The sequence below is a fragment of the Nerophis lumbriciformis genome, linkage group LG23, assembly GCF_033978685.3.
Source record: "Nerophis lumbriciformis linkage group LG23, RoL_Nlum_v2.1, whole genome shotgun sequence".
In the NCBI taxonomy this organism is placed as follows: Eukaryota; Metazoa; Chordata; class Actinopteri; order Syngnathiformes; family Syngnathidae; genus Nerophis; species Nerophis lumbriciformis.
Genome location: NC_084570.2, coordinates 26,724,161 through 26,749,160, shown reverse-complemented (window position 1 = coordinate 26,749,160; position 25,000 = coordinate 26,724,161). Strand labels below are relative to the sequence as shown.

Genomic DNA, 25,000 nt, shown 5'->3' with positions numbered 1-25,000 from the left:
GAAGGAGCCTGAGCTAGTGCGCGAGGTAGAGAAGTTCCGGTTGGATATAGTCGGACTCACCTCGACGCACAGCAAGGGCTCTGGAACCAGTTCTCTCGAGAGGGGCTGGACTCTCTTCCACTCTGGCGTTGCCAGCAGTGAGAGGCGACGGGCTGGGGTGGCAATTCTTGTTGCCCCCCGGCTCAGAGCCTGCATGTTGGAGTTCAACCCGGTGGACGAGAGGGTAGCTTCCCTCCGCCTTCGGGTGGGGGGACGGGTCCTGACTGTTGTTTGCGCTTACGCGCCAAACAGCAGCTCAGAGTACCCACCCTTTTTGGATTCACTCGAGGGAGTACTTGAGAGTGCTCCCCCGGGTGATTCCCTCGTTCTACTGGGGGACTTCAACGCTCATATTGGCAACGACAGTGAAACCTGGAGAGGCGTGATTGGGAAGAATGGCCGCCCGGATCTGAACCCAAGTGGAGTTTTGTTATTGGACTTTTGTGCCCGTCACGGATTGTCCATAACGAACACCATGTTCAAGCATAAGGGTGCCCATATGTGCACTTGGCACCAGGACACCCTAGGCTGCAGTTCTATGATCGACTTTGTAGTTGTGTCATCGGATTTGCGGCCTCATGTTTTGGACACTCGGATGAAGAGAGGGGCGGAGCTTTCTACCGATCACCACCTAGTGGTGAGTTGGCTGCGATGGTGGGGGAGGATGCCGGACAGACCTGGCAGGCCCAAACGCATTGTGAGGGTTTGCTGGGAACGTCTGGCAGAGTCTCCTGTCAGAGAGAGTTTCAATTCCCACCTCCGGAAGAACTTTGAACATGTCACGAGGGAGGTGCTGGACATTGAGTCCGAGTGGACCATGTTCCGCACCTCTATTGTCGAGGCGGCTGATTGGAGCTGTGGCCGCAAGGTAGTTGGTGCCTGTCGTGGCGGTAATCCTAGAACCCGTTGGTGGACACCGGCGGTGAGGGATGCCGTCAAGCTGAAGAAGGAGTCCTATCGGGTTCTTTTGGCTCATGGGACTCCTGAGGCAGCGGACAGGTACCGACAGGCCAAGCGGTGTGCGGCTTCAGCGGTCGCGGAAGCAAAAACTCGGACATGGGGGGAGTTCGGGGCAGCCATGGAAAACGACTTCCGGACGGCTTCGAAGCGATTCTGGACCACCATCCGCCGCCTCAGGAAGGGGAAGCAGTGCACTACCAACACCGTGTATGGTGCGGATGGTGTTCTGCTGACCTCGACTGTGGAAGTTGTGGATCGGTGGAGGGAATACTTCGAAGACCTCCTCAATCCCACCAACACGTCTTCCTATGAGGAAGCAGTGCCTGGGGAATTTGTGGTGGGCTCTCCTATTTCTGGGGCTGAGGTTGCTGAGGTAGTTAAAAAGCTTCTCGGTGGCAAGGCCCCGGGGGTGGATGAGATCCGCCCGGAGTTCCTTAAGGCTCTGGATGCTGTAGGGCTGTCTTGGTTGACAAGACTCTGCAGCATCGCGTGGACATCGGGGGCAGTACCTCTGGATTGGCGGACCGGGGTGGTGGTTCCTCTCTTTAAAAAGGGGAACCGGAGGGTGTGTTCGAACTATCGTGGGATCACACTCCTCAGCCTTCCCGGTAAGGTCTATTCAGGTGTACTGGAGAGGAGGCTACGCCGGATAGTTGAACCTCGGATTCAGGAGGAACAGTGTGGTTTTCGTCCTGGTCGTGGAACTGTGGACCAGCTCTATACTCTCGGCAGGGTCCTTGAGGGTGCATGGGAGTTTGCCCAACCAGTCTACATGTGCTTTGTGGACTTGGAGAAGGCATTCGACCGTGTCCCTCGGGAAGTCCTGTGGGGAGTGCTCAGAGAGTATGGGGTTTCGGACTGTCTGATTGTGGCGGCCCGCTCCCTGTATGATCAGTGTCAGAGCTTGGTTCGCATTGCCGGCAGTAAGTCGGACACGTTTCCGGTGAGGGTTGGACTCCGCCAAGGCTGCCCTTTGTCACCGATTCTGTTCATAACTTTTATGGACAGAATTTCTAGGCGCAGTCAAGGCGTTGAGGGGATCCAGTTTGGTGGCTGCAGGATTAGGTCTCTGCTTTTTGCAGATGATTTGGTCCTGATGGCTTCATCTGGCCAGGATCTTCAGCTCTCACTGGATCGGTTCGCAGCCGAGTGTGAAGCGACTGGGATGAGAATCAGCACCTCCAAGTCCGAGTCCATGGTTCTCGCCCGGAAAAGGGTGGAGTGCCATCTCCGGGTTGGGGAGGAGATCTTGCCCCAAGTGGAGGAGTTCAAGTACCTCGGAGTCTTGTTCACGAGTGAGGGAAGAGTGGATGGTGAGATCGACAGGCGGATCAGTGCGGCGTCTTCAGTAATGCGGACGCTGTATCGATCCGTTGTGGTGAAGAAGGAGCTGAGCCGGAAGGCAAAGCTCTCAATTTACCGGTCGATCTACGTTCCCATCCTCACCTATGGTCATGAGCTTTGGGTTATGACCGAAAGGACAAGATCACGGGTACAAGCGGCCGAAATGAGTTTCCTCCGCCGGGTGGCGGGGCTCTCCCTTAGAGATAGGGTGAGAAGCTCTGCCATCCGGGGGGAGCTCAAAGTAAAGCCGCTGCTCCTCCACATCGAGAGGAGCCAGATGAGGTGGTTCGGGCATCTGGTCAGGATGCCACCCGAGCGCCTCCCTAAGGAGGTGTTTAGGGCATGTCCGACCGGTAGGAGGCCACGAGGAAGACCCAGGACACGTTGGGAAGACTATGTCTCCCGGCTGGCCTGGGAACGCCTCGGGATCCCCCGGGAGGAGCTGGACGAAGTGGCTGGGGAGAGGGAAGTCTGGGCTTCCCTGCTTAGGCTGCTGCCCCCGCGACCCGACCTCGGATAAGCGGAAGAAGATGGATGGATGGATGGATGGATATATATATATATATACCGTATTTTCCGCACTATTAGCCGCACCTAAAAACCACAAATTTACTCAAAAGCTGACAGTGCGCCTTTTAACCCGGTGCGCTTTATATATGGATAAATATTAAGATTCATTTTCATAAAGTTTAGGTCTCGCAACTTCGGTAAACAGCCGCCATCTTTTTTCCCGGTAGAACAGGAAGCGCTTCTTCTTCTACGCAAGCAACCGCCAAGGTAAGCACCCGCCCCCATAGAACAGGAAGCGCTTCTTCTTCTACTGTAAGCAACCACCCGCCCGCGTAGAAGAAGAAAAAGCGCGCGGATATCACCGTACGTTTCATTTCCTTTGTGTGTTTACATCTGTAAAGACCACAAAATGGCTCCTACTAAGCGACAAGGATCCGGTTCATGAAAAGACGCAATCTCTCAATCCGCACACGGATTACTACCGTATTTCACAGCAACTGATATTCCTGTGAACCGCACACGTACGGTGAATATTCGCACCACAGGGAATGAGAAGTCATCCTTCACTGTGGTTCTAGCTTGCCATGCTAATGAAACTTCCACCCATGGTGATATTCAAAAGGAAGACCTTGCCAAAAGAGACCTTTCCAGCCGGCGTCATCATAAAAAGCTAACTCGAAGGGATGGATGAAGAAAAGGTGAGCGAGTGGTTAAGGTAAGTTTAAGTTTACGCGAAGAGGCCGGGTGGCTTTTTTCACGCAGCTCTGTCCATGTTGATATACGTATGTTTGTGATTGCACATTTGCGTACATTTTGGGAGTGAACAGAGTTGTTAGAACGCTGGTTTTTAATATATTATTAAAGTTTGACTGAACTATCTGACTGTTTTTTTGACATTCCTTTAGCGCAGTTAGATGCGGCTTACAACACCGGGCGGCTTATAGGTGGACAAAGTTTTGAAATATGCCGTTCATTGAAGGCGCGGCTTTTAACCCAGGGCGCCTTATGGTGCGGAAAATACGGTAATATACAAACCCCGTTTCCATATGAGTTGGGAAATTGTGTTAGATGTAAATGTAAACGGAATACAATGATTTGCAAATCATTTTCAACCCATATTCAGTTGAATATACTACAAAGACATCATATTTGATGTTCAAACTGATAAACATTTTTTTTGTGCAAATAATCATTAACTTTAGAATTTGATGCCAGCAACACGTGACAAAGAAGTTGGGAAAGGGCATGTTCACCACTGTGTTACATCACCATTTCTTTTAACAACACTCAATAAACGATTGGGAACTGAGGAAACTAATTGTTGAAGCCTTGAAAGTGGAATTCTTTCCCATTCTTGTTTTATGTAAAGCTTCCGTCGTTCAACAGTCCGGGGTCTCCGCTGTCGTATTTTACGCTTCATAATGCGCCACACATTTTCGATGGGAGACAGGTCTGGACTGCAGGCGGGCCAGGAAAGTACCTGCACTCTTTTTTTACGAAGCCACGCTGTTGTAACAAGTGCTGAATGTGGCTTGGCATTGTCTTGCTGAAATAAGCAGGGGCGTCCATGAAAAAGACAGCGCTTACCGTAGATGGCAGCATATGTTGTTCCAAAACCTGTATGTACCTTTCAGCATTAATGGTGCCTTCACAGATGTGTAAGTTACCCATGCCTTGGGCACTAATGCACCCCCATAACATCACAGATGCTGGCTTTTGAACTTTGCGTCGATAACAGTCTGGATGGTTCGCTTCCCCTTTACACCATGTCGAATATTTTCAAAAACAATTTGAAATGTGGACTCGTCAGACCACAGAACACTTTTCCACTTTGCATCAGTCCATCTTAGATGATCTCGGGCCCAGAGAAGCCGGCGGCGTTTCTGGATGTTGTTGATAAATGGCTTTTGCTTTGCATAGTAGAGCTTTAACTTGCACTTACAGATGTAGCGACAAACTGTATTTAGTGACAGTGGTTTTCTGAAGTGTTCCTGAGCCCATGTGGTGATATCCTTTAGAGATTGATGTTGGTTTTTGATACAGTGCCGTCTGAGGGATCGAAGGTCACGATCATTCAATGTTGGTTTCCGGCCATGTCGCTTACGTGGAGTGATTTCTCCAGATTCTCTGAACCTTTTGATGATATTATGGACCGTAGATGTTGAAATCCCTAAATTTCTTGCAATTGCACTTTGAGAAACGTTGTTCTTCAACTGTTTGACTATTTGCTCACGCAGTTGTGGACAAAGGGGTGTACCTCGCCCCATCCTTTCTTGTGAAAGACTGAGCATTTTTTGGGAAGCTGTTTTTATACCCAATCATGGCACCCACCTGTTCCCAATTAGCCTGCACACCTGTGGGATGTTCCAAATAAGTGTTTGATGAGCATTACTCAACTTTATCAGTATTTATTGCCACCTTTCCCAACTTCTTTGTCACGTGTTGCTGGCATCAAATTCTAAAGTTAATGATTATTTGCAAAAAAAAAAAAAATGTTTATCAGTTTGAACATCAAATATGTTGTCTTTGTAGCATATTCAACTGAATATGGGTTGAAACTGATTTGCAAATCATTGTATTCCGTTTATATTTACATCTAACACAATTTCCCAACTCATATGGAAACGGGGTTTGTATATATATATATATATATATATATACACACACACACACACACACACACACACACACACACTAGGGCTGCAACAACTATTCGATAAAATCGATTATAAAAATAGTTGGCGATTAATTTAGTCATCGATTCATTGGATCTATTCTTTTATTTTTATTTTTTTATTTTTTTATAAACCTTTATTTATAAACTGCAACATGTACAAACAGCTGAGAAACAATAATCAAAATAAGTATGGTGCCAGTATGCTGTTTTTTTTCCAATAAAATACTGGAAAGGATAGAAATGTAGTTTGTCTCTTTTATCAGATTATTAATCGAAGTGATAATCGACAGATTAATCGATTATCAAATTAATTGTTGGTTGCAGCCCTAATATATATATATATATATATATATATATATATATATATATATATATATATATATATATATATATATATATATATGTATTTATATAGGGCAGTTTTACAAATACTAAGAGTTTAAAGGAAAACTGCACTTTTGGGGGGAATTTTGCCTATAATTCACAATCTTTATGAGAAACAAGAACACGTGTTTTTCTATTTTAATGCATTCTAATTAGTAAATAAAAATCAGCTTACAATAGAGTCGATGTGAGGTCTCCTATTCCGCCCATAAAGCCCTCTAAATAACCATCCAAAAAACGCCAACAATACTCCATTTACACTTTGTGACCTGAATATTAACCAAGTTTTAGCAATATTGTTATTATAAGCACTAACGCAGAAAAAAACATATTTAGCGGCACTGTGATCACAGCTAACAAGCTTGTGTTGCTATATTGAAATCATCAGCTTGTGAGCTGCTTTCTTGCCTCGGAGCTCCTGAAAGTTTATTTTAGATCTTGAAAACATGCTTTTCACCTGTTTAGTAGAAGGGTGAGGACATAACCCGACATGTTGGTCAACTTTGGCATCCAATTTAGGCCCGAAAATGGCGAGAAAGTTGCGAAAAGACGGTTGAGTTCACCCCCCTTTTTTCTTCACGAGGATTAGGAGTAATTTTTAATCTAAATATATATCAACATCCTAACAGTCGGCATCCCAGTGTGTGCAGATATTGTATAGTAAGTGATGTTTTATTATGTTTATTGTCTCTCATGAAGTGTGCAGTGAGTATTAATCAGTGGTTGTCAAAGGAAAAAGCCAACGATGTAATGCGTTTTTTAAATTAACCTGCTGCCGCTATATGCATAAAATGTGCAAAATACGTAAATATTACATGTTATTATGAATGTGCCTGTTACTAAATTACATATTTAAACTAACAGTGTGTATATAAAACCTTAATGGCGGTGTTTGGATGTTTTTAAGTGCTTTATAGGCAGCATAGGGCGACTACTGTAGGCTTCATTGTAAGCTGACTTTTGCGGTTTGAATGGATAAAAAAGAAAAACATGTAGTCTTGTCTTACATAAGGATTGTTATTGATAAACAAAATTTAAAAAAAGGTGCAGTTCCCCTTTAGACAAATATTTACCCCATTTGGTCAACTAATCAGCTGGCAGACTACTGATTGGAGACCCCTGCCCGAAAGCCTTCTTTTTTGTAAATGTGTAGGAAAGGCTGTTATCCTGCTGGAGCCCTGACACATTCATCACAAACCCACACTTTATGTACTATAAGATGGAATATAATGGCAATATATTCACCATGTTTACAGGATCTACACTTTGAAACAATACAATGTTTAGTTCATCATCATCAACAGAACAGAAAATGACTTAATATATATTAAAAAAAAACAGAAATAAATACAATGTAGTCACTTACCAGCACTACCAAGTACTATGACGTATTTCTTGAGCATCTCATACACTGGGCTGTTCAAGAAAAAAACAAAACAAAATATTCAAACAAAAGCAATCATTTTTTAAATGGTGTGGCGTGTACCTTGGGTTTTTCACTGAGAAGCTGTCCACCTCCAGCAGCTCTCCCAAAGGGTCATCCTGGCAGTGGACGATGTACTGCCTCTGCTTGTCATAGAGCTGCTTGCCCATGATGTATTCCCCCAGGTAGTGCATCACCTGCACACAACGCTGAATATTACACGCAAAGACGTATGCAAGGTACATACACTGAATGAGCAACAGTGTTAGGACACCAGACTGTGTCCTGGAGGCAATCATTTGTGTCATACAGTTTATGACATTTTGACTACCGTATTTTCCGCACTATAAGGCACACCTAAAAACCTAAAATTTTCTCAAAAGCTGACAGTGCGCCTTATAATCCGGTGCGCCTTATATATGGACCAATATTGAGCCACAACAGGTCTCGCAACTACGGTAACTACGCCGACTTCATTTTCCCCCGTAGAAGGAGAAGCGTGCGGTGCATGCTGGGATATATGACTGCGCGAGGCGTGCCGTTTCATTTCCATTTGTGTGTTTATGTAAAGACCCCAAAATGGCTCCTATTAAGAGACATGCTTTCAGGAAGGCAGGAATTGTCACTGAACTGATAGACAACAGCAGCGACACTGACTCGATTAATAGACTTCCGTCTCGTCAAAGACGTCATATATCCCAGCATGCACCGCGCGCTTCTTCTTCAACGGGGGAAAATAAAGTCGGCGGCTGCTTACTGTAGAAGAAGAAGCGCGCGGTGCATGCTGGGATATATGACTGCGCAAGGCGTGCCGTTTCATTTCCATTTGTGTGTTTATGTAAAGACCCCAAAATAATAATAATAATAATAATAATAACTGGGATTTATATAGCGCTTTTCTAAGTACCCAAAGTCGCTTTACATGTAGAACCATAATCCATAATAGGAGCCAAAATGGCTCCTATTAAGAGACACGCTTACGACGCAGAGTTTAAACTCAAGGCGATCAGTCACGCAGTAGAACACGGGAATAGAGCAGCAGCGACCCTGACTCGATTAATGACGACTTCGACGAGACGGAGCCGGGCATGTTGGATGCCATATTCGCCCAACTGTTTAATTCGGACGCTGAAGAAGAAGAATTCGTGGATGAGGAATAACTTAATAAAGTGAGCTTTACATGTTTATTTTGTGTGTTGTGTTGTGTGACATTAACATTTGAGCAACGTTGAGTTATTGATATATTGTTATTGCTTTGCACTATTTCGAGTGTTACTATATTGTGATTGCACTAACGTTTGATTTACCATAAAAATATCAGACTGTTTTGTACGTGTTTATTGAATGGAGGAAAAGTTCCCCTCCACTATGTGATATAAATGTTGCACTACATGTTATACCTTGCTGTTGTTAAAAGATAAACAAAATACTACGTCACTGACTTTACCTTGGGGGGAAATAATAAAACAGCAGTTTATTCATTATGGGAGTGAACGGAGTTGTCAAAACGCTGGTTTGTAATCTATTAATAAAGTTTGACTGACCTATCTGACTGTTTTGCTGACATTCCCTTTAGCGCAGCTCCATCTAATGGATGCATAACGTAACCCCAGCCTTTGCTGTAGCGTCTATTCTATGCGCCTTATAATCCAGTGCGCTTTATACAGTATATTAAAGTTAAAGTTAAAGTACCAATGATTGTCACGCACACACTAGGTGTGGTGAAATGTGTCCTCTGCATTTGACCCATCCCCTTTGCTCACCCCCTGGGAGGTGAGGGAAGCAGTGGGCAGCAGCGGTGCCGCGCCCGGGAATCATTTTTGGTGATTTAACCCCCAATTCCAACCCTTGATGCTGAGTGCCAAGCAGGGAGGTAATGGGTCCCTTTTTTATAGTCTTTGGTATGACTCGGCCGGGCTATGAACTCAACCTACCGATCTCAGGGCGGACACTCTAACCACTAGGCCACTGAGTAGGTCATGAATATGAACAAAGTTTTGAAATATGCCATTCATTGAAGGTGTGCCTTATAATCTGGTGCGCCTTATAGAGCGGAAAATATGGTATGTTGAATGCCTATACTAAATTATGCCCGAGATTATTACTATACAGTAGTACAGGGGTGCCCATTACGTCGATCGCGAGCTACCGGTCGATGGTGTAGGGTGAGTCAGTCGATTCCCAGCCAGGCATTAAAAAAATAGACCTAAAAATTAGGGATTATCAATCTTCACTTTCGCCACTTGATTGACATTCGCGGCACCCGAGGGTCTTGTGAGATGACGCTGGCTGCTGCGAGCTCATTATAAAGAAAAAATGACAGACAGGAAGGCGAAAAACACTTTTTAGTTCAACAGACTCTAGCGCCGTACCTGCCGTCAAAACTCTAAAGACTGACTGCACAGTTCCTGTCTTCACAATAAAAGCGCTGCTTCATCTTGCCTGCGCTAACAAAATAAGAGTCTCAGAAAGCTGGCGTGCACAAGCTAGTAAGCTATGGAGTTTGTCACCAATGTATTTGTTGTAGTGTATAAAAACGAGTATGGAAGCTGGACAGAAAAGATGCCAAAAACCAACCACTTTCATGTGGTATTGGACAGAAAGGTGGACTTTTTTCTACTCCATTCAAAAATGCGGACGTTCTCAACACTTCTGTCTGATTCCAATCAATGCAAGTCATCAGAATCAGGTAATACACCAACTTATATTCTTGTTTAATGAAAGAAAGGCATCTATATTTGTTAAACACGCTTGTATTATCATTAAACACCTTTAACTTGTTAACAAAAACATCTCTTTCATAAATAAATATATGTAAATTATATATATATGAATGAGGTAGATCCCCTCGACTTGGTCAATTGAAAAGTAGCTCGCCTCTGCAGAAAAAGTGTGGGCACCCCTGCAGTAGTACCTCAATTTACAAGTATTTTGAGGTACGAGCAGTCTCTCGGCTTTTTGTTTTGAGCATAATGAGGGAAGTAATAAAGTCCACAACCCACAGCCAGAGATCGACACTATCGTGCCCTCTGACCGCCGGAACTGAGAAGTACGTAGGACGAGACCAGCCCAATCAGAAAAAGAAACATGTGCTCCCGTCTAGCCAACTAGGCAGAGCAGTCCGACCGCAGCGCTGTCAGTCTGCACCACTCCGAAGCAGAATTCAGCTTCCGTGCCAATACGACACATTAATCCATGAAAATATGGAGAAGCTGCGAAATGGTCTGTTTTAGTGGCTTCTTTTCTGCTGACTTTGCAAATTGGCCGAGCGAGCATTAGCCTAGCTCACTGGGTCTTATGCAGACATACATGTCGGTTGCTGTCAGCTCTGTGGTCACAATGACGTCATCGAGTAATTTGTATAATTTTCTATGATATGTGTCAAGTGCTTTGCTTTTTTCGCTGTGCTTATCCCACACTTGAAAGGATGTACCAATGCTGAATGTGGCTTCTGGATTTCACTCTAAAGACCAGACCGTTGTTATTTTTTTCCTTTTATTTTCTTTTAGAAACAGCTTCTTTTTTCTTTTTAGTTTTTTTCGCAGTCTTTATATCAGTCTTTAGCAGAAAAACCTTGAAGGACAAAACACCACAAGATTAACATGCTGTAAAAAATCAATCAATTATCAATCCCATAATTTACAATTATTAATTAGGCTATCAAACTATTAACCATTAAACAACTGCAAGAAAATTGACTAATCTTTTCCCTTTAAGTTAAAACAGATTTTAAATAAATTGTCTCAATAAATTGTAAATGCACCAAGATACATATAAAATACATTCAACCCCAGATACACAATAGATAAATGCAGCAGAAAACCCAATATGCAAATACATAAATACCTAACCAATTAACCACCTATTTTAGATACATATTTAAAATCCATATCCAATATGATAAATGATAAATGGGTTGTACTTGTATAGCGCTTTTCTACCTTCAAGGTACTCAAAGCGCTTTGACACTACTTCCACATTTACCCATTCACACACACATTCACACTGATGGAGGTACCGGTAAATGAATTATTAATTTAGCATCGAAACACTCAATCTTAAATGCTGTCTACTGGTAGAAAATGCCCCCGTTTCCTATCCTATTTTCTTTAAAAAGGTTCAAAAAATGTATACATACATTTAAAAAAAAATCTGTTTTTATTCATTACTATTGACATTTTTTTTTTATCACTTTGTCATATTTTCAATTGTTGCTGCTTTTTGTACAAGGTACTTAGTTTAGAGTTTTTCAAGTGTTTACAGACTCTTTAAATTAAAAACAACTAGCAACAAATCTAGCATCTTCTTCTGGTGTTATTTTAGTATGTACTCATGTTTAGAGACTCTACTTCTGTCCCTGACAAAAGAGGCAGAAGCAAACATGTCACACTTCCTTTGTGCTGTTGCTCTATTTTCACTTTCTTTCTTTAAAAGCCTCCACTGTTCTCTATTTGCACATTTTGTAGATGGCTGTCCTCGGGTATATCTGCAATATACAGTATATATAAAAATCATGTCCACATTACAGACATGCTGACAACGCTCCAGACAATGGCATGCGTTTTGTTTACATTCGGTTTCGGTACCCAGGTTTTCGATGATCAAAGTCTTTTTTCGGTGGTCAAGTTTTCAGTAAATCACTTGTCAATAGTGCGCAAATAATAGGCTACACACATCAATTCATACTGTAATGACCAGCTAATGTTAATGTTCATGTGACTTGGATTTGATGTCAGTTTTTCCCATGTTTCCAAACACACCGTCCGTGCCTGAAAGGTGATTGGCGGAAAATGATTAAGTGTTGCTGTGTGTCTGGCGGGGAAGCAAAGACTCACGAAGCGAAAGTGAGGTTAAACCTGTTGGAATTGTGCCGTTTGTTATCATTAGATTGGTAATAAAAGTTAAAAATACCATCAGACTTTGTGTGATTTCTTAGATTTCTTTAATTCGTTATCAAGTAAAAAACGTATTTTCAAGGTGTGGCAGTAATACAAATGCCTTGGAATATTCACTTGACAACCAACCTCTTTGAGCGTGAAGACATTCTCCTGGGCTCCAGCAATGCGCAATATTTGCAAGAGCGGGGCTTTGGGCTGGACCTGTATTAAATTGATAAACACTTCCATGAGAAAGGAATGTACGGCGAAAATTAATCATGCAACTTTGATGCTTCTGGTTTACTTCCACTATACCTGGTTCCCGTCTCCAGGCAATGCCCTGCATGATGAGCCTGAGGCAGACATCTGGGCTGATGAGGCGCTCATAGTAAAGGCTGCAGTTCTAAAATCATCATCAACATGTACATCAGTGGGAGAGCATGTAGCATGACGTCATCAGAACAGAGGACAAATCCCTTGTTGTTAAATGTTCTTGCTCTGTATGTGGTTATTTTTGGAATAATTGAAGAGCACAGAAGTTGATAATGTAGTTTACATTTCCTACAAGTGTCCCGACGTGGAAATTTACGTGTCTGAGTTGGTACGAAGAGAAGTTTTAGTTTCTTTACGTACAGTTTTAGACTTGTTGTATACATATTTTTGCGTATAATCCTGTTAAGTCAGTCTGAGCATCCGTTCATGTTTTTTACCGAGCATCCTTAAAATATTTTTGTGAGGCTGCAGCAGTCATCATAGCTGATGTTACACAAACATTTGTGTAATATTTGTGTAACATTTCATCCAAAAAAAGGTCAGATAGCATCATACTAATGCACAATGATCCGCTCCAAAACCCCATTTAAAAATTACAGGAAATATGGAAATTTTAGCTATTTTCGGTTCATTTGTGATGTCGCTACATACCGGTAATTGAATAATTCAAAATTAATCAATGTAGTTGTAGTTTATATTATTCCCATCCGTCCATTTTTTCACCGCTTATCCCGTTCGGGGTTGCGGGGGGTGCTGGAGCCTATCTCAGCTGCATTCGGGCGGTAGGCAGGGTACACCCTGGACAAGTCGCCACCTCATCACAGGGCCAACACAGATAAACAGAAAACATTCACACTCACACACTAGGGCCAATTTAGTGTTGCCAATCAACCTATCCCCAGGTGCATGTCTTTGGAGGTGGGAGGAAGCCTGAATACCTGGAGGTAACCTACGCAGTCACAGGGAAAACATGCAAACTCCACATAGAAATATAATTATATTATTTTAATTATTCATATTAAGTAACTTTCTTTGGGTTACTTAACTAACCCATTTACTTTTTATTTCATGAATTTATGACAGATAATAAGGGAGTTATGATGTTTTGAAGTTCACTTTCCCAAAATGTAGGTCACATTTCCCTCTTGCAGTGACTCTCAAACTGTGATACGCGGGCTCCATCAAGTGGTACGCCAAAAAACAAAACACTTTAAGTACAGTGTTGTACGTTCCTATATTCAAAACACTGTCATTTTTCAACCTGTGGCCAAAAATATTAAATATATTTGTTAATTACAACTTCTGCCTAGTTTTTAATGAATAATTAGGCCTACTTCGCTACAGTATTTCAAAAACCACGTTTTTCTGAGGTGGTACTTGGTGAAAACCACTGCTCGTTCTATTGTCTTACTGGATAACCCAGGACAAAAAGCGGTTGATTTTCGAACAAATTACATAATTTTAACGATATTTTGAATTTGAAATTTTAGTGCCGTTCCTACACATAAATAGCAAAAAGCGTAGTAAAAATGACGATAAACAAATCCCAAATACATTAAGTATGCTATATGAAGCTCTGCTTTAAGCTAAAACCATCACGCCACTATTTTCTGAAAAACAAAGAAAAACACCAAAACAATAGAATACGAGATAATAAAGCAAGGACATTAATTTAAATAAAGTAGATCAGCCGAGTGACAAAAGTCTGTTAAACACTTGCCTTTTAAGCAAACGTGTCAAGACAACGTAGTGTCGGCTAACCGCTAGTTGGCATATAGCTCACTGTCAAAATTCCTCAGCAAAATGTACATTAAAACTATTCTTACCAGAAAACACTGGCATTACTTCATAGCCGTTAACGTGGTCCGTGCGCGTAGAGGACATTTTCGGGACATATCAGAGGTGACTGATGAGTTTTTTTTTTTTTTAACGCTCGATCAATGTAAGCTAGTAGTTAGCTTAACTGACGCTGCTTTTTAAAAAGGAAACTTCCGGAAAGGATGTTACAATGTGACTAAGTGACGCCCCTGTTGGTCGGGAGGTGCAATCGATGGACGACCCCAGTAAGTGCACATTCATTTATAGCAGAGCTAGGACTCGGGGGCCACATTGCGAGAAAAAAAAGTGTCTGGGGGGGCCAATGTGTATGTGTGTATATATTTATATACACATTTAGCTGTAAACATCTGCTGTACAGTGTGTGTGTTTGGGTCTCTTTTTTCAGGAACACTAATACCAAAGGGGGGCAGCACGGTGGAAGAGGGGTTAGTGCGTCTGCCTCACAATACGAAGGTCCTGAGTAGTCGTGAGTTCAATCCCGGCCTCGGGATCTTTGTGTGTGGAGTTTGCATGTTCTCCCCGTGACTGCGTGGGTTCCCTCCGGGTACTCCGGCTTCCTCCCACCTCCAAAAACATGCACCTGGGGATAGGTTGATTGGCAACACTAAATTGGCCCTAGTGTGTGAATGTGAGTGTGAATGTTGTCTGTCTATCTATGTTGGCCCTGCGATGAGGTGGCAACTTGTCCAGGGTGTACACCGCCTTCCGCCCGATTGTAGCTGAGATAGGCTCCAGCGCCCCCCGCGACCCCGAAGGGAATAAGCGGTAGAAAATGGATGGATGTACTAATACCAAAGGTCACAATGTCCGATAGAATTCTAAAAACAAGTTATGACAGACCACCTAAAAAAAAAATGGAATGAAATGTTATCTTTTTTTTTACTGAATGAGACACCCAAAATGTACATTGAAATAAAGAAAGTGGGATTTACAATATTAACAACATATGGACATTGCTCCTCTTTTACAATCAAGCAAAACACAACAAAAATGTAACAAACAGCAAAATATGAACGCAAAGTGTACTAAACACCAAAAATATGATATATTATCACTTTTATGCAGAAATTTGTTGTAAAAATGTGCTTGTGCATCTGTTCCTGACACATGCGTTTGGGGCTGGCTGCTCTGAAAACAAACCCCAACCACTCTGCTTTGTTCCTCATCTGGGCTGCTGTGACATAGATTACCGTAATAATTTGTATAAAACTCAAAAGCGCAGATTTCAACCATTGAAATACTTTCTATAGTTCAAGACTTACGGTAATTTAAAAACAGCACTGCACATCTACAGTTTTGATGTTAAAGGTCTAAAAATATTATGGAGAACGTCCGGCGGGCCGGATTGAAAATCTTAATGCCCAGGTCTGACTTATAGCAACAACAACAAAAACACAGAGTATTGTCTTTAAAATTTTTTTATTATTGCAGAGCATGAATATGACCATTGGAATAATGGAATATTCACTATTTGGAATAAAAACATCACTACATTTATAATATTACAAAATACAGAGCAAACTGCTAGAAGATATTTCCAATCCAATGCTCTTCCTGTGTGGGTTTAATACAGCAAAGTCAACACGAAGGCGTCAGTCAGCACAATACATGTTTGTGGCAAGAATGCAGATTGTTTTCTTTTTCACAGATGTGTAGACATAGTGCAAAAACAGATCATAAACGCCAGTAAATAGTTGAGTATTGCCAGTCGTGTATATAAAGAGACGTCCTTGAGAATACCACTCTATAGTAGGCCAGCTCTACAGTACATAGCTTATTTGCTGGGTCGTAATGGTATCTATCAGCTGCGTGTATACCGTAGTAACCAAACAGTTACAACAGCTGTTGTACCTGCAACCTCATATCCCGATGCTAACGTATTAGTCGCCTGGAGTGGGGAAATATTCCAAACAAAACACGGAACAATAAACTGGTGATTTCTACCGAGCAGATAGATGATAAAGTTCAAGTAAAGTTTTTTGAGTTACCATTACCTTTATATTTGTTCATCGCTGAGCTATGGTGGATTCATGCCGAAGATTAGAAAACTCAACAAAAAAAGTGCTTTGGCAGTTCAAGTCTTTTGGTTTCACCTCACAAAGTGGGTAGTGAAAAATATCTGTAACATCAAGGAAGGATTGTGGATTTGATTCACTTATTTGCATTCACTGGTTTATTGTTTTATTTGTGGTGCCTTAAAATGACCTCAACACAGCCCTGGTTCCTTTTAAAACAGCAGTCACTTACAAGACTGCGTGTATGAATGTAATGTGCTGCTTTTTGGCCTTTTTCCGTTTTATTCCAGACTACATGTTTGAGTCAAGAACAAAACTGGACTAATGTTGTTCTATCGCTTTACGTTTTCTGATTTTATTGTAAGAAAGTACGCTGTGTACGGGTGTGAGTACCAATAAATGTATAATAAACTACAGTCAGAAATTAAAAATTATTTTGTGGGCTTGGCAAGGACATTGGAAGGAGCCGCTACTGCTTACAGAAGTTAGTACAAAAAGAAAGTGCTTGTTTCTATATATAAAAAACAAAAAACAGTTGAGGTGACAGATTAAACTATAAAATGTATGTTTAAAAGGCCTTTGCACATTTTAAATTTAGAGAGTAAAATAATATAGATTTCGAACTTTGACTGAAATTCTAGTATTTTACTACTTTTTATTCCCGGACATTGGAAGCTAAAACAAATGTGCGTTACCAAACGTCTCTGCGAGGAAGCACAATTTGATATCCTGACAGAGATCTTTTAGACGGAAACAATAAAAGCTCTGCAGGAACCTCAGAGCCCTTTCTTGTGTTCTGCACTGCCCCTCCCCGTTCCATCAATCGGTCTCTTGGTGAGAACCTCCAACAGCAGGAACTCAGCCGACTGCTGCTGCTGCTGTTGTTGCGTCCTCCAGCCACCAGGGGGACAGCGAGACTTGAAAGGCAGAAGTTAATCAGCATGTGGGACAAGCAAGAGTAGAAAGGACTGGAGAGAAGTCGACATGACCGAGCTATTCCAAGAGGTCCTGCGAAGGAACACCAGTGTTAGCAACAAAGTAGAGTTGTATGCTATACCGGTACTAATAAAGTACCATGGTACTAATGAATAAAAAACTGCACTATACTGCCTCGGAAAAACACTGGTATTTAAAAAAAAAAATGTTTACTTACAAGCAGACACAATGTGGAGAAAGAAAAGGGAGAATGGATGATTTTGGTTTAAAAAAAAAAAAAACGATAAAAGTGAAGCACCGGTCAGGAAGAGGTGCTATAAAACATGGCTAGCTAGCTAGCGGCTAACGGCCATCCGCTGTCGGGAGTGTTTTAGCTACTTCTAAATCACTAATCCTCGCCTCCATGGCAAGAAATAAAGTACGTTTTTTTACAAGTATCATCCCTGCAGGATGAGGAATAGCTAAACACGCTTCAACACACACCGTAGAAGGATACAATAGCTAACCGCTAACAGCAAGCTAGTGCTCCTGAATGTAAACAAAACGGTGGGTCTACACATATATTGATTGTAACGATACCAAGTACAAGAGACGTATCGAGTCGATGATTACATCGAGATTTTTTATCATCACAAAATATTTATTTCCTTTTTTAATTTTATTATGTTTATAAAGTCAGGAAATACGTCCCTGGACAAAGAAGAACTTTTCATATGACCAATGTATGACCCTGTAGCTACTTAGTATTGGATTGATACCTAAATTCGTAGTATCATCCAAAACTAATGTAAAGTATAAAACAACAAAATAATAAGTGATTATTACATTTGAACAGAAGTGTAGATAGAACATGTTAAAACAGAAAATAAACAGATATTAACAGTAAATGAACAAGTGGATTAATGTTGTTGTTTTTTACAGCTTGTCAATCATAATTTTGACAAAATAATAGAATGAGAAATGACACAATATGTAACTGCATACATCAGCAGCTAATTAGGAGTCTGTGTTTGTTTACTTACTATTAAAAGACAAGTTGACTATTATGTTCACTATTTTACTTAATACCAAAATTGTTATTTGATTGCAATAAGAAATGTATGTTTAATGTACCGTAAGATGTGCTGTTAAAATAAAACCAACAATGACATTTATCGTGGTGCCCTTCTTTTTTTTTTTAAAGGGGAACATTATCACAATTTCAGAATGGTTAAAACCATTAAAAATCAGTTCCCAGTGGCTTATTATATTTTTAAAAGTTTTTTTCAAAATTTTACCCATCACGCAATATCCCTAAAAAAAGCTTCAAAGTGCCTGATTTTAACCACCCGTCCATTTTCCTGTGACGTCACATAGTGAAGCCAACACAAACAAACATGGCGGAAAGAACCGCAAGCTATAGCGACATTAGCTCGGATTCAGACTCGGATTTCAGTGGCTTAAGCGATTCAACAGATTACGAATGTATTGAAACGGATGGTTGTAATGTGGAGGCAAGTACCGAAAACGAAATTGAAGAAGAAACTGAAGCTATTGAGCCATATCGGTTTGAACCGTATGCAAGCGAAACCGACGAAAACGACACGACAGCCAGCGACACGGGAAAAAGCGAGGACGAATTCGGCGATCGCCTTCTAACCAACGATTGGTATGTGTTTGTTTGGCATTAAAGGAAACTAACAAATATGAACTAGGTTTACAGCATATGAAATACATTTGGCAACAACATGCACTTTGAGAGTGCAGACAGCCCAATTTTCATCAATTAATATATTCTGAAGACATACCCTCATCCGCGCTCTTTTCCTGAAAGCTGATCTGTCCAGTTTTGGAGTTGATGTCAGCAGGCCAGGGAAGCTAGGGTCGATAGCTCGCTCGTCTGCGGGAACAAACTGTCGCTATTGCTTGCCGTGCTACCGAGGTCCTTTGTCCCTGAATTGCTCACACACTCCGGCAGATTCAATGGGGGTCTGGCGGCAGATTTCTTTGACTTTATCGTTGGAAATGCATCTGCTTTGAGTGTCGCAGGATATCCACACATTCTTGCCATCTCTGTCATAGCATAGCTTTCGTCGGTAAAGTGTGCGGAACAAACGTCCAATTTCTTGCCACTTTCGCATCTTTGGGCCACTGGTGCAACTTGAATCCGTCCCTGTTCGTGTTGTTACACCCTCCGACAACACACCGACGAGGCATGATATCTCCAAGGTACGGAAAACAGTCGAAAAAACGGAAAATAACAGAGCTGATTTGACTCGGTGTTTGAGAAAATGGCGGATTGCTTCCCGATGTGACGCCACATTGTGACGTCATCGCTCCGAGAGCGAATATTAGAAAGGCGTTTAATTTGCCAAAACTCACCCATTTAGAGTTCGGAAATCGGTTAAAAAAATATATGGTCTTTTTTCTGCAACATCAAGGTATATATTGACGCTTACATAGGTCTGGTGATAATGTTCCCCTTTAAAGTACTGAAAAGTATCGAAATACATTTTGGTACCAGTACCAAAAAAAAATTGGTATCGGGACAACCCTACAACAGAGTAGTCCTGATTTCAGCTCTACACGTCCTGAGATACCTGATCTGAATCCTCAGTGTACTGCGCTGCTCCCGTTTCCATGTACTGGGCATCCACGTCGTCGACTCCTTCTATCTTGTTGGCTTCAACGTGTTCCCTCATGACAGAGTAGCGGTGCACAAGGAACCTGCCGATGACATAGTTGGGCATTAGAGACGACACCGAATGTACAGTAATAAATGTGTCAAATATGTAGCCGACTGACCGTCCTCCGCAGATATATTTCTTGACCAGCCAAACTCCCACCATGGCACTGGCCAGCAGCATGGCGAGGACAACCACAGATATAATTGCAGCGCTTGGCGAGGAGCTTTCAGTCTGAGAGAAGGACAGAACGTTTGAGATGCAGCCTACTAGACATGGAGGCCACTTTGCAACAGTGTCATAAAATAACAGTGAATCCGTAAAGTATTCACAGCGCTTAACTTTCCCCACATTTTGTTATGTTACCGCCTTAAGGCACCAAGAAAAGTCTCTCTCTCTCTCTCTCTCTCTCTCTCTCTCTCTCTCTCTCTCTCTCTCTCTCTCTCTCTCTCTCTCTCTCTCTCTCTCTCTCTCTCTCTCTCTCTCTCTCTCTCTCTCTCTCTCTCTCTCTCTCTCTATATATATATATACGGTATACAAACCCTGTTTTCATATGAGTTGGGAAATTGTGTTAGATGTAAATATAAACGGAATACAATGATTTGCAAATCATTTTCAACCCATATTCAGCTGAATATGCTACAAAGACAACATATTTGATGTTCAAACTGATAAACCTTTTTTTTTTGCAAATAATCATTAACTTTAGAATTTGATGCCAGCAACACGTGACAAAGAAGTTGGGAAAGGTGGCAATAAATACTGAAGTTGAGGAATGCTCATCAAACACTTATTTGGAACATCCCACAAGTGTGCAGGCTAATTGGGAACAGGTGGGTGCCATGATTGGGTATAAAAACAGCTCCCCAAAAAATGCTCAGTCTTTCACAAGAAAGGATGGGGCAAGGTACACCCCTTTGTCCACAACTGCGTGAGCAAGTAGTCAAACAGTTTAAGAACAACGTTTCTCAAAGTGCAATTGCAAGAAATTTAGGGATTTCAACATCTACGGTCCATAATATCATCAAAAGGTTCAGAGAATCTGGAGAAATCACTCCACGTAAGCGGCATGGCCGGAAACCAACATTGAATGACCGTGACCTTTGATCCCTCAGACGGCACTGTATCAAAAACCGACATTAATCTCTAAAGGATATCACCACATGGGCTCAGGAACACTTCAGAAAACCACTGTCACTAAATACAGTTCGTCGCTACATCTGTAAGTGCAAGTTAAAGCTCTACTATGCAAAGCGAAAGCCATTTATCAACAACATCCAGAAACGCCGCCGGCTTCTCTGGGCCCGAGATCATCTAAGATGGACTGATGCAAAGTGGAAAAGTGTTCTGTGGTCTGACGAGTCCACATTTCAAATTGTTTTTGGAAATATTCGACATCGTGTCATCCGGACCAAAAGGGAAGCGAACCATCCTGACTGTTATCGACGCAAAGTTCAAAAACCAGCATCTGTGATGGTATGGGTGTGCATTACTGCCCAAGGCATGGGTAACTTACACTTCTGTGAAGGCACCATTAATGCTGAAAGGTACATACAGGTTTTGGAACAACATATGCTGCCATCTAAGCGCCGTCTTTTTCATGGACGCCCCTGCTTATTTCAGCAAGACAATGCCAAGGCACATTCAGCACGTGTTACAACAGCGTGGCTTCGTAAAAAAAGAGTGTGGGTACTTTCCTGGCCCGTCTGCAGTCCAGACCTGTCTCCCATTGAAAATGTGTGGCGCATTATGAAGCGTAAAATACGACAGGGGAGACCCCGGACTGTTGAACGACTGAAGCTCTACATAAAACAAAAATGGGAAAGAATTCCACTTTCAAAGCTTCAACAATTAGTTTCCTCACTCACACAACAATCGTTTATTGAGTGTTGTTAAAAGAAAAGGTGATGTAACACAATGGTGAACGGTAGACGGTAGACGGCTGCGTTGACCCTGGATCTCAGGAAACAGAGTGGACCGACACCAGCAGATGACATGGCACCCCAAACCATCACCCAACCATGCAAATTTTGCATTTCCTTTGGAAATCGAGGTCCCAGAGTCTGGAGGAAGACAGGAGAGGCACAGGATCCACGTTGCCTGAAGTCTAGTGTAAAGTTTCCACCATCAGTGATGGTTTGGGGTGCCATGTCATCTGCTGGTGTCGGTCCACTCTGTTTCCTGAGATCCAGGGTCAACGCAGCCGTCTACCAGCAAGTTTTAGAGCACTTCATGCTTCCTGCTGCTGACCTGCTCTATGGAGATGGAGATTTCAAGTTCCAACAGGACTTGGCGCCTGCACACAGCGCAAAATCTACCCGTGCCTGGTTTACGGACCATGGTATTTCTGTTCTAAATTGGCCCGCCAACTCCCCTGACCTTAGCCCCATAGAAAATCTGTGGGGTATTGTGAAAAGGAAGATGCAGAATGCCAGACCCAAAAACGCAGAAGAGTTGAAGGCCACTATCAAAGCAACCTGGGCTCTCATAACACCTGAGCAGTGCCAGAAACTCATTGACTCCATGCCACGCCGCATTAACGCAGTAATTGAGGCAAAAGGAGCTCCAACCAAGTATTGAGTATTGTACATGCTCATATTTTTCATTTTCATACTTTTCAGTTGGCCAACATTTCTAAAAATCCCTTTTTTGTATTAGCCTTAAGTAATATTCTAATTTTGTGACACATGGAATTTTGGATTTTCATTTGTTGCCACTTCAAATCATCAAAATTAAATGAAATAAACATTTGAATGCATCAGTCTGTGTGCAATGAATAAATATAATGTACAAGTTACACCTTTTGAATGCAATTACTGAAATAAATCAAGTTTTTCAAAATATTCTAATTTACTGGCTTTTACCTGTACATACATACATACATACATACATACATACATACATACATATATATATATATATATATATATATATATATATATATATATATATATATATATATATATATATATATATGTATGTATGTATGTATGTATGTGTATATATATATACACATATATGTATGTGTGGGGAAAAAAAATCACAAGACTATTTCATCTCTACAGGCCTGTTTCATGAGGGGGGGTACCCTCAATCATCAGGAGATTTTAATGGGAGCATTCACATACCATGGTTTATGTAGGGCACAGAGTGGGTGGGTACAGGCTGGCGTAGGGGCGTGGTGATTGGCTCATGTGTTACCTAGGAGGTGTTTCCGTCTGTGGCGGCATGCTGTTACAATTTCGCTGCGCTTGTTGAGGGATGACAGGTCTGGACGGTAAATAATAAACAGTTTCTCTTTCAAGCATAGGTTGCATCTTTTATTACCACTATTGTAAGGTGTGCTGGATGCAAGAATTTGCCATGTTATTGAATATTCAACATTATTGTCTTTGAGGTCCCAAATGTGTTTGCTGAGTTCTGTGGTATTTCGCAGGTTTTTGTTCCTGAAAGAAGCCTTGTGGTTGTTCCATCTGGTTTTGAATTCACCCTCGGTTAATCCTACATATGTGTCGGATGTGTTAATGTCCTTGCGTATTACCTTAGATTGGTAGACAACTGATGTTTGTAAGCACCCCCCGTTGAGAGGGCAATCAGGTTTCTTTCGACAGTTACAGCCTTTGTTGGTTTTGGAGTCGCTCTGTCCGGGGGCCGACGGCTCATTTGCAATTGTTTTGTTGTGGTTTGAGATGATTTGTCGTATATTGTTCATACAGCTGTAGCTCAATTTAATGTTGTTCTTGTTGAATACTTTTCTTAGGGTGTTGTCTTTGGGAAAGTGTTTGTCAATCAGATTGAGGAATTTGTGTCCAATGTTAGTTGAGACGTTTTTGCTGTATGGGGGGTTGTACCAGATGATGTCGTTTCGTTTTCTGTTCTTTTTTGGCTGGTTTCCTGGCGTGGGTTCATAGGTGAGGGTGAAATTGTATCCGCTTTCATCAAGGGCTTTTTGGTACGGGGGGGTACATCGAAGGTTTTAATTTGGCTCAGCATGTTACTGGCCCAACGCATGTACACGGACACACTCTAGACCTTGTACTGTCTTATGGTTTTAATGTTGACAATGTCGTTGTTGGTGATGCTGTGTTTTCCGATCATAGTCCTGTTATGTTCAATTTAAGTTTGGACCCTGATGTAAAACCGCCTGCCGTGCGTCATGGCCGTGCGTCATGGCCGTGTTATTAGTACTGACACTGCAGCCGCCTTTTTTCCTTTGTTCACTGTGTCTATGCAGAATATATCACACTCTGCAGACACTGAACAATTAATGTGCTCTTTTATTTCCACATGTTCTGAGATTCTGGACAGTATAGCGCCCCTCAGAGCTATACGTCCAAAGTCAAAACTGGAGCCTTGGCTCAATGAAACCACACGCACAGCTCGGCGTGAGTGGCGAAGGGCGGAACGTAAGTGGAAAAGGGATCACTTGGAGGTCTCTTATCAAATTTTAAAAGAAAGCTGTCAGAACTATCAAAGTGTGGTTAAAGCTGAAAAAACTAAATATTTGTCAGACTTAATTTCAAATAGTATCAACAAGCCACGTGTTCTTTTTAAATCTATTAGTTCTGTTCTTAATCCGAATCCAGCCACTTCACTAGAGATGACAAGGGAAACTTGTGAAAAATTTCTCTCCTTTTTTAACGACAAGGTTGCTACTATTCGGGCAAATCTTTCTCCTTCTCCATTTAGTTTCAATGTGGCCACTCGGTGCTCGGCTGTATTTTGTCAATTTGAGCCTGTGTCCATGCCTGAGTTTACAGGAATAGTTGACAAACTAAAACCCTCGTCCTGTCCCACAGACCCGGTCCCCCCTCGCTTTTTTAAAGAAGTCTGGGACTCTATTGACTTGTCTGTTAGGGACATCATCAACAGCAGCTTGATTTCTGGCAGTGTGCCCTCTTTTTGTAAAGGAGCTGTTGTTGAGCCTTTGATAAAAAAAACAGGTCTTGATCCTACAAGTTTGTCAAATTATCGGCCCATTTCTAAATTACCTTGTGTGTCAAAAATTTTGGAGAAATGTGTTTTGGCGCAACTACAGCCTTTTTTAGATGAAAATAGCA

General features: G+C 41.9%; 2 protein-coding genes across 4 annotated transcripts in view; both read right to left on the bottom strand.

The window, feature by feature from the left end:
* mdm4 (MDM4 regulator of p53) overlaps nt 1–14,523 on the bottom strand; it is a 27,198-nt gene extending 12,675 nt beyond the window's left edge. For both annotated transcript variants that reach the window (XM_061984875.1, XM_061984876.1), the window contains exons 1-5: nt 14,314–14,523; nt 12,530–12,617; nt 12,362–12,436; nt 7,401–7,534; nt 7,281–7,330 (exon numbers count right to left, since the gene is read on the bottom strand). In XM_061984875.1, the coding sequence (XP_061840859.1) occupies nt 7,281–7,330; nt 7,401–7,534; nt 12,362–12,436; nt 12,530–12,601 (331 nt within the window). In that variant the 5' untranslated portion in view covers nt 12,602–12,617; nt 14,314–14,523. The remainder of the gene's footprint in view (nt 1–7,280; nt 7,331–7,400; nt 7,535–12,361; nt 12,437–12,529; nt 12,618–14,313) is intronic.
* Nucleotides 14,524–15,728: 1,205 nt separating this feature from the next.
* The window catches only part of LOC133622298 (sortilin-like), a 90,993-nt gene continuing 81,721 nt past the window's right edge, over nt 15,729–25,000 (bottom strand). For both annotated transcript variants that reach the window (XM_061984873.2, XM_061984874.2), the window contains 3 exons: nt 20,062–20,174; nt 19,857–19,983; nt 15,729–17,349 (listed from right to left, as the gene is read on the bottom strand). In XM_061984873.2, coding sequence (XP_061840857.1) covers nt 17,335–17,349; nt 19,857–19,983; nt 20,062–20,174 — 255 coding nt within the window. In that variant the 3' untranslated portion in view covers nt 15,729–17,334. The remainder of the gene's footprint in view (nt 17,350–19,856; nt 19,984–20,061; nt 20,175–25,000) is intronic.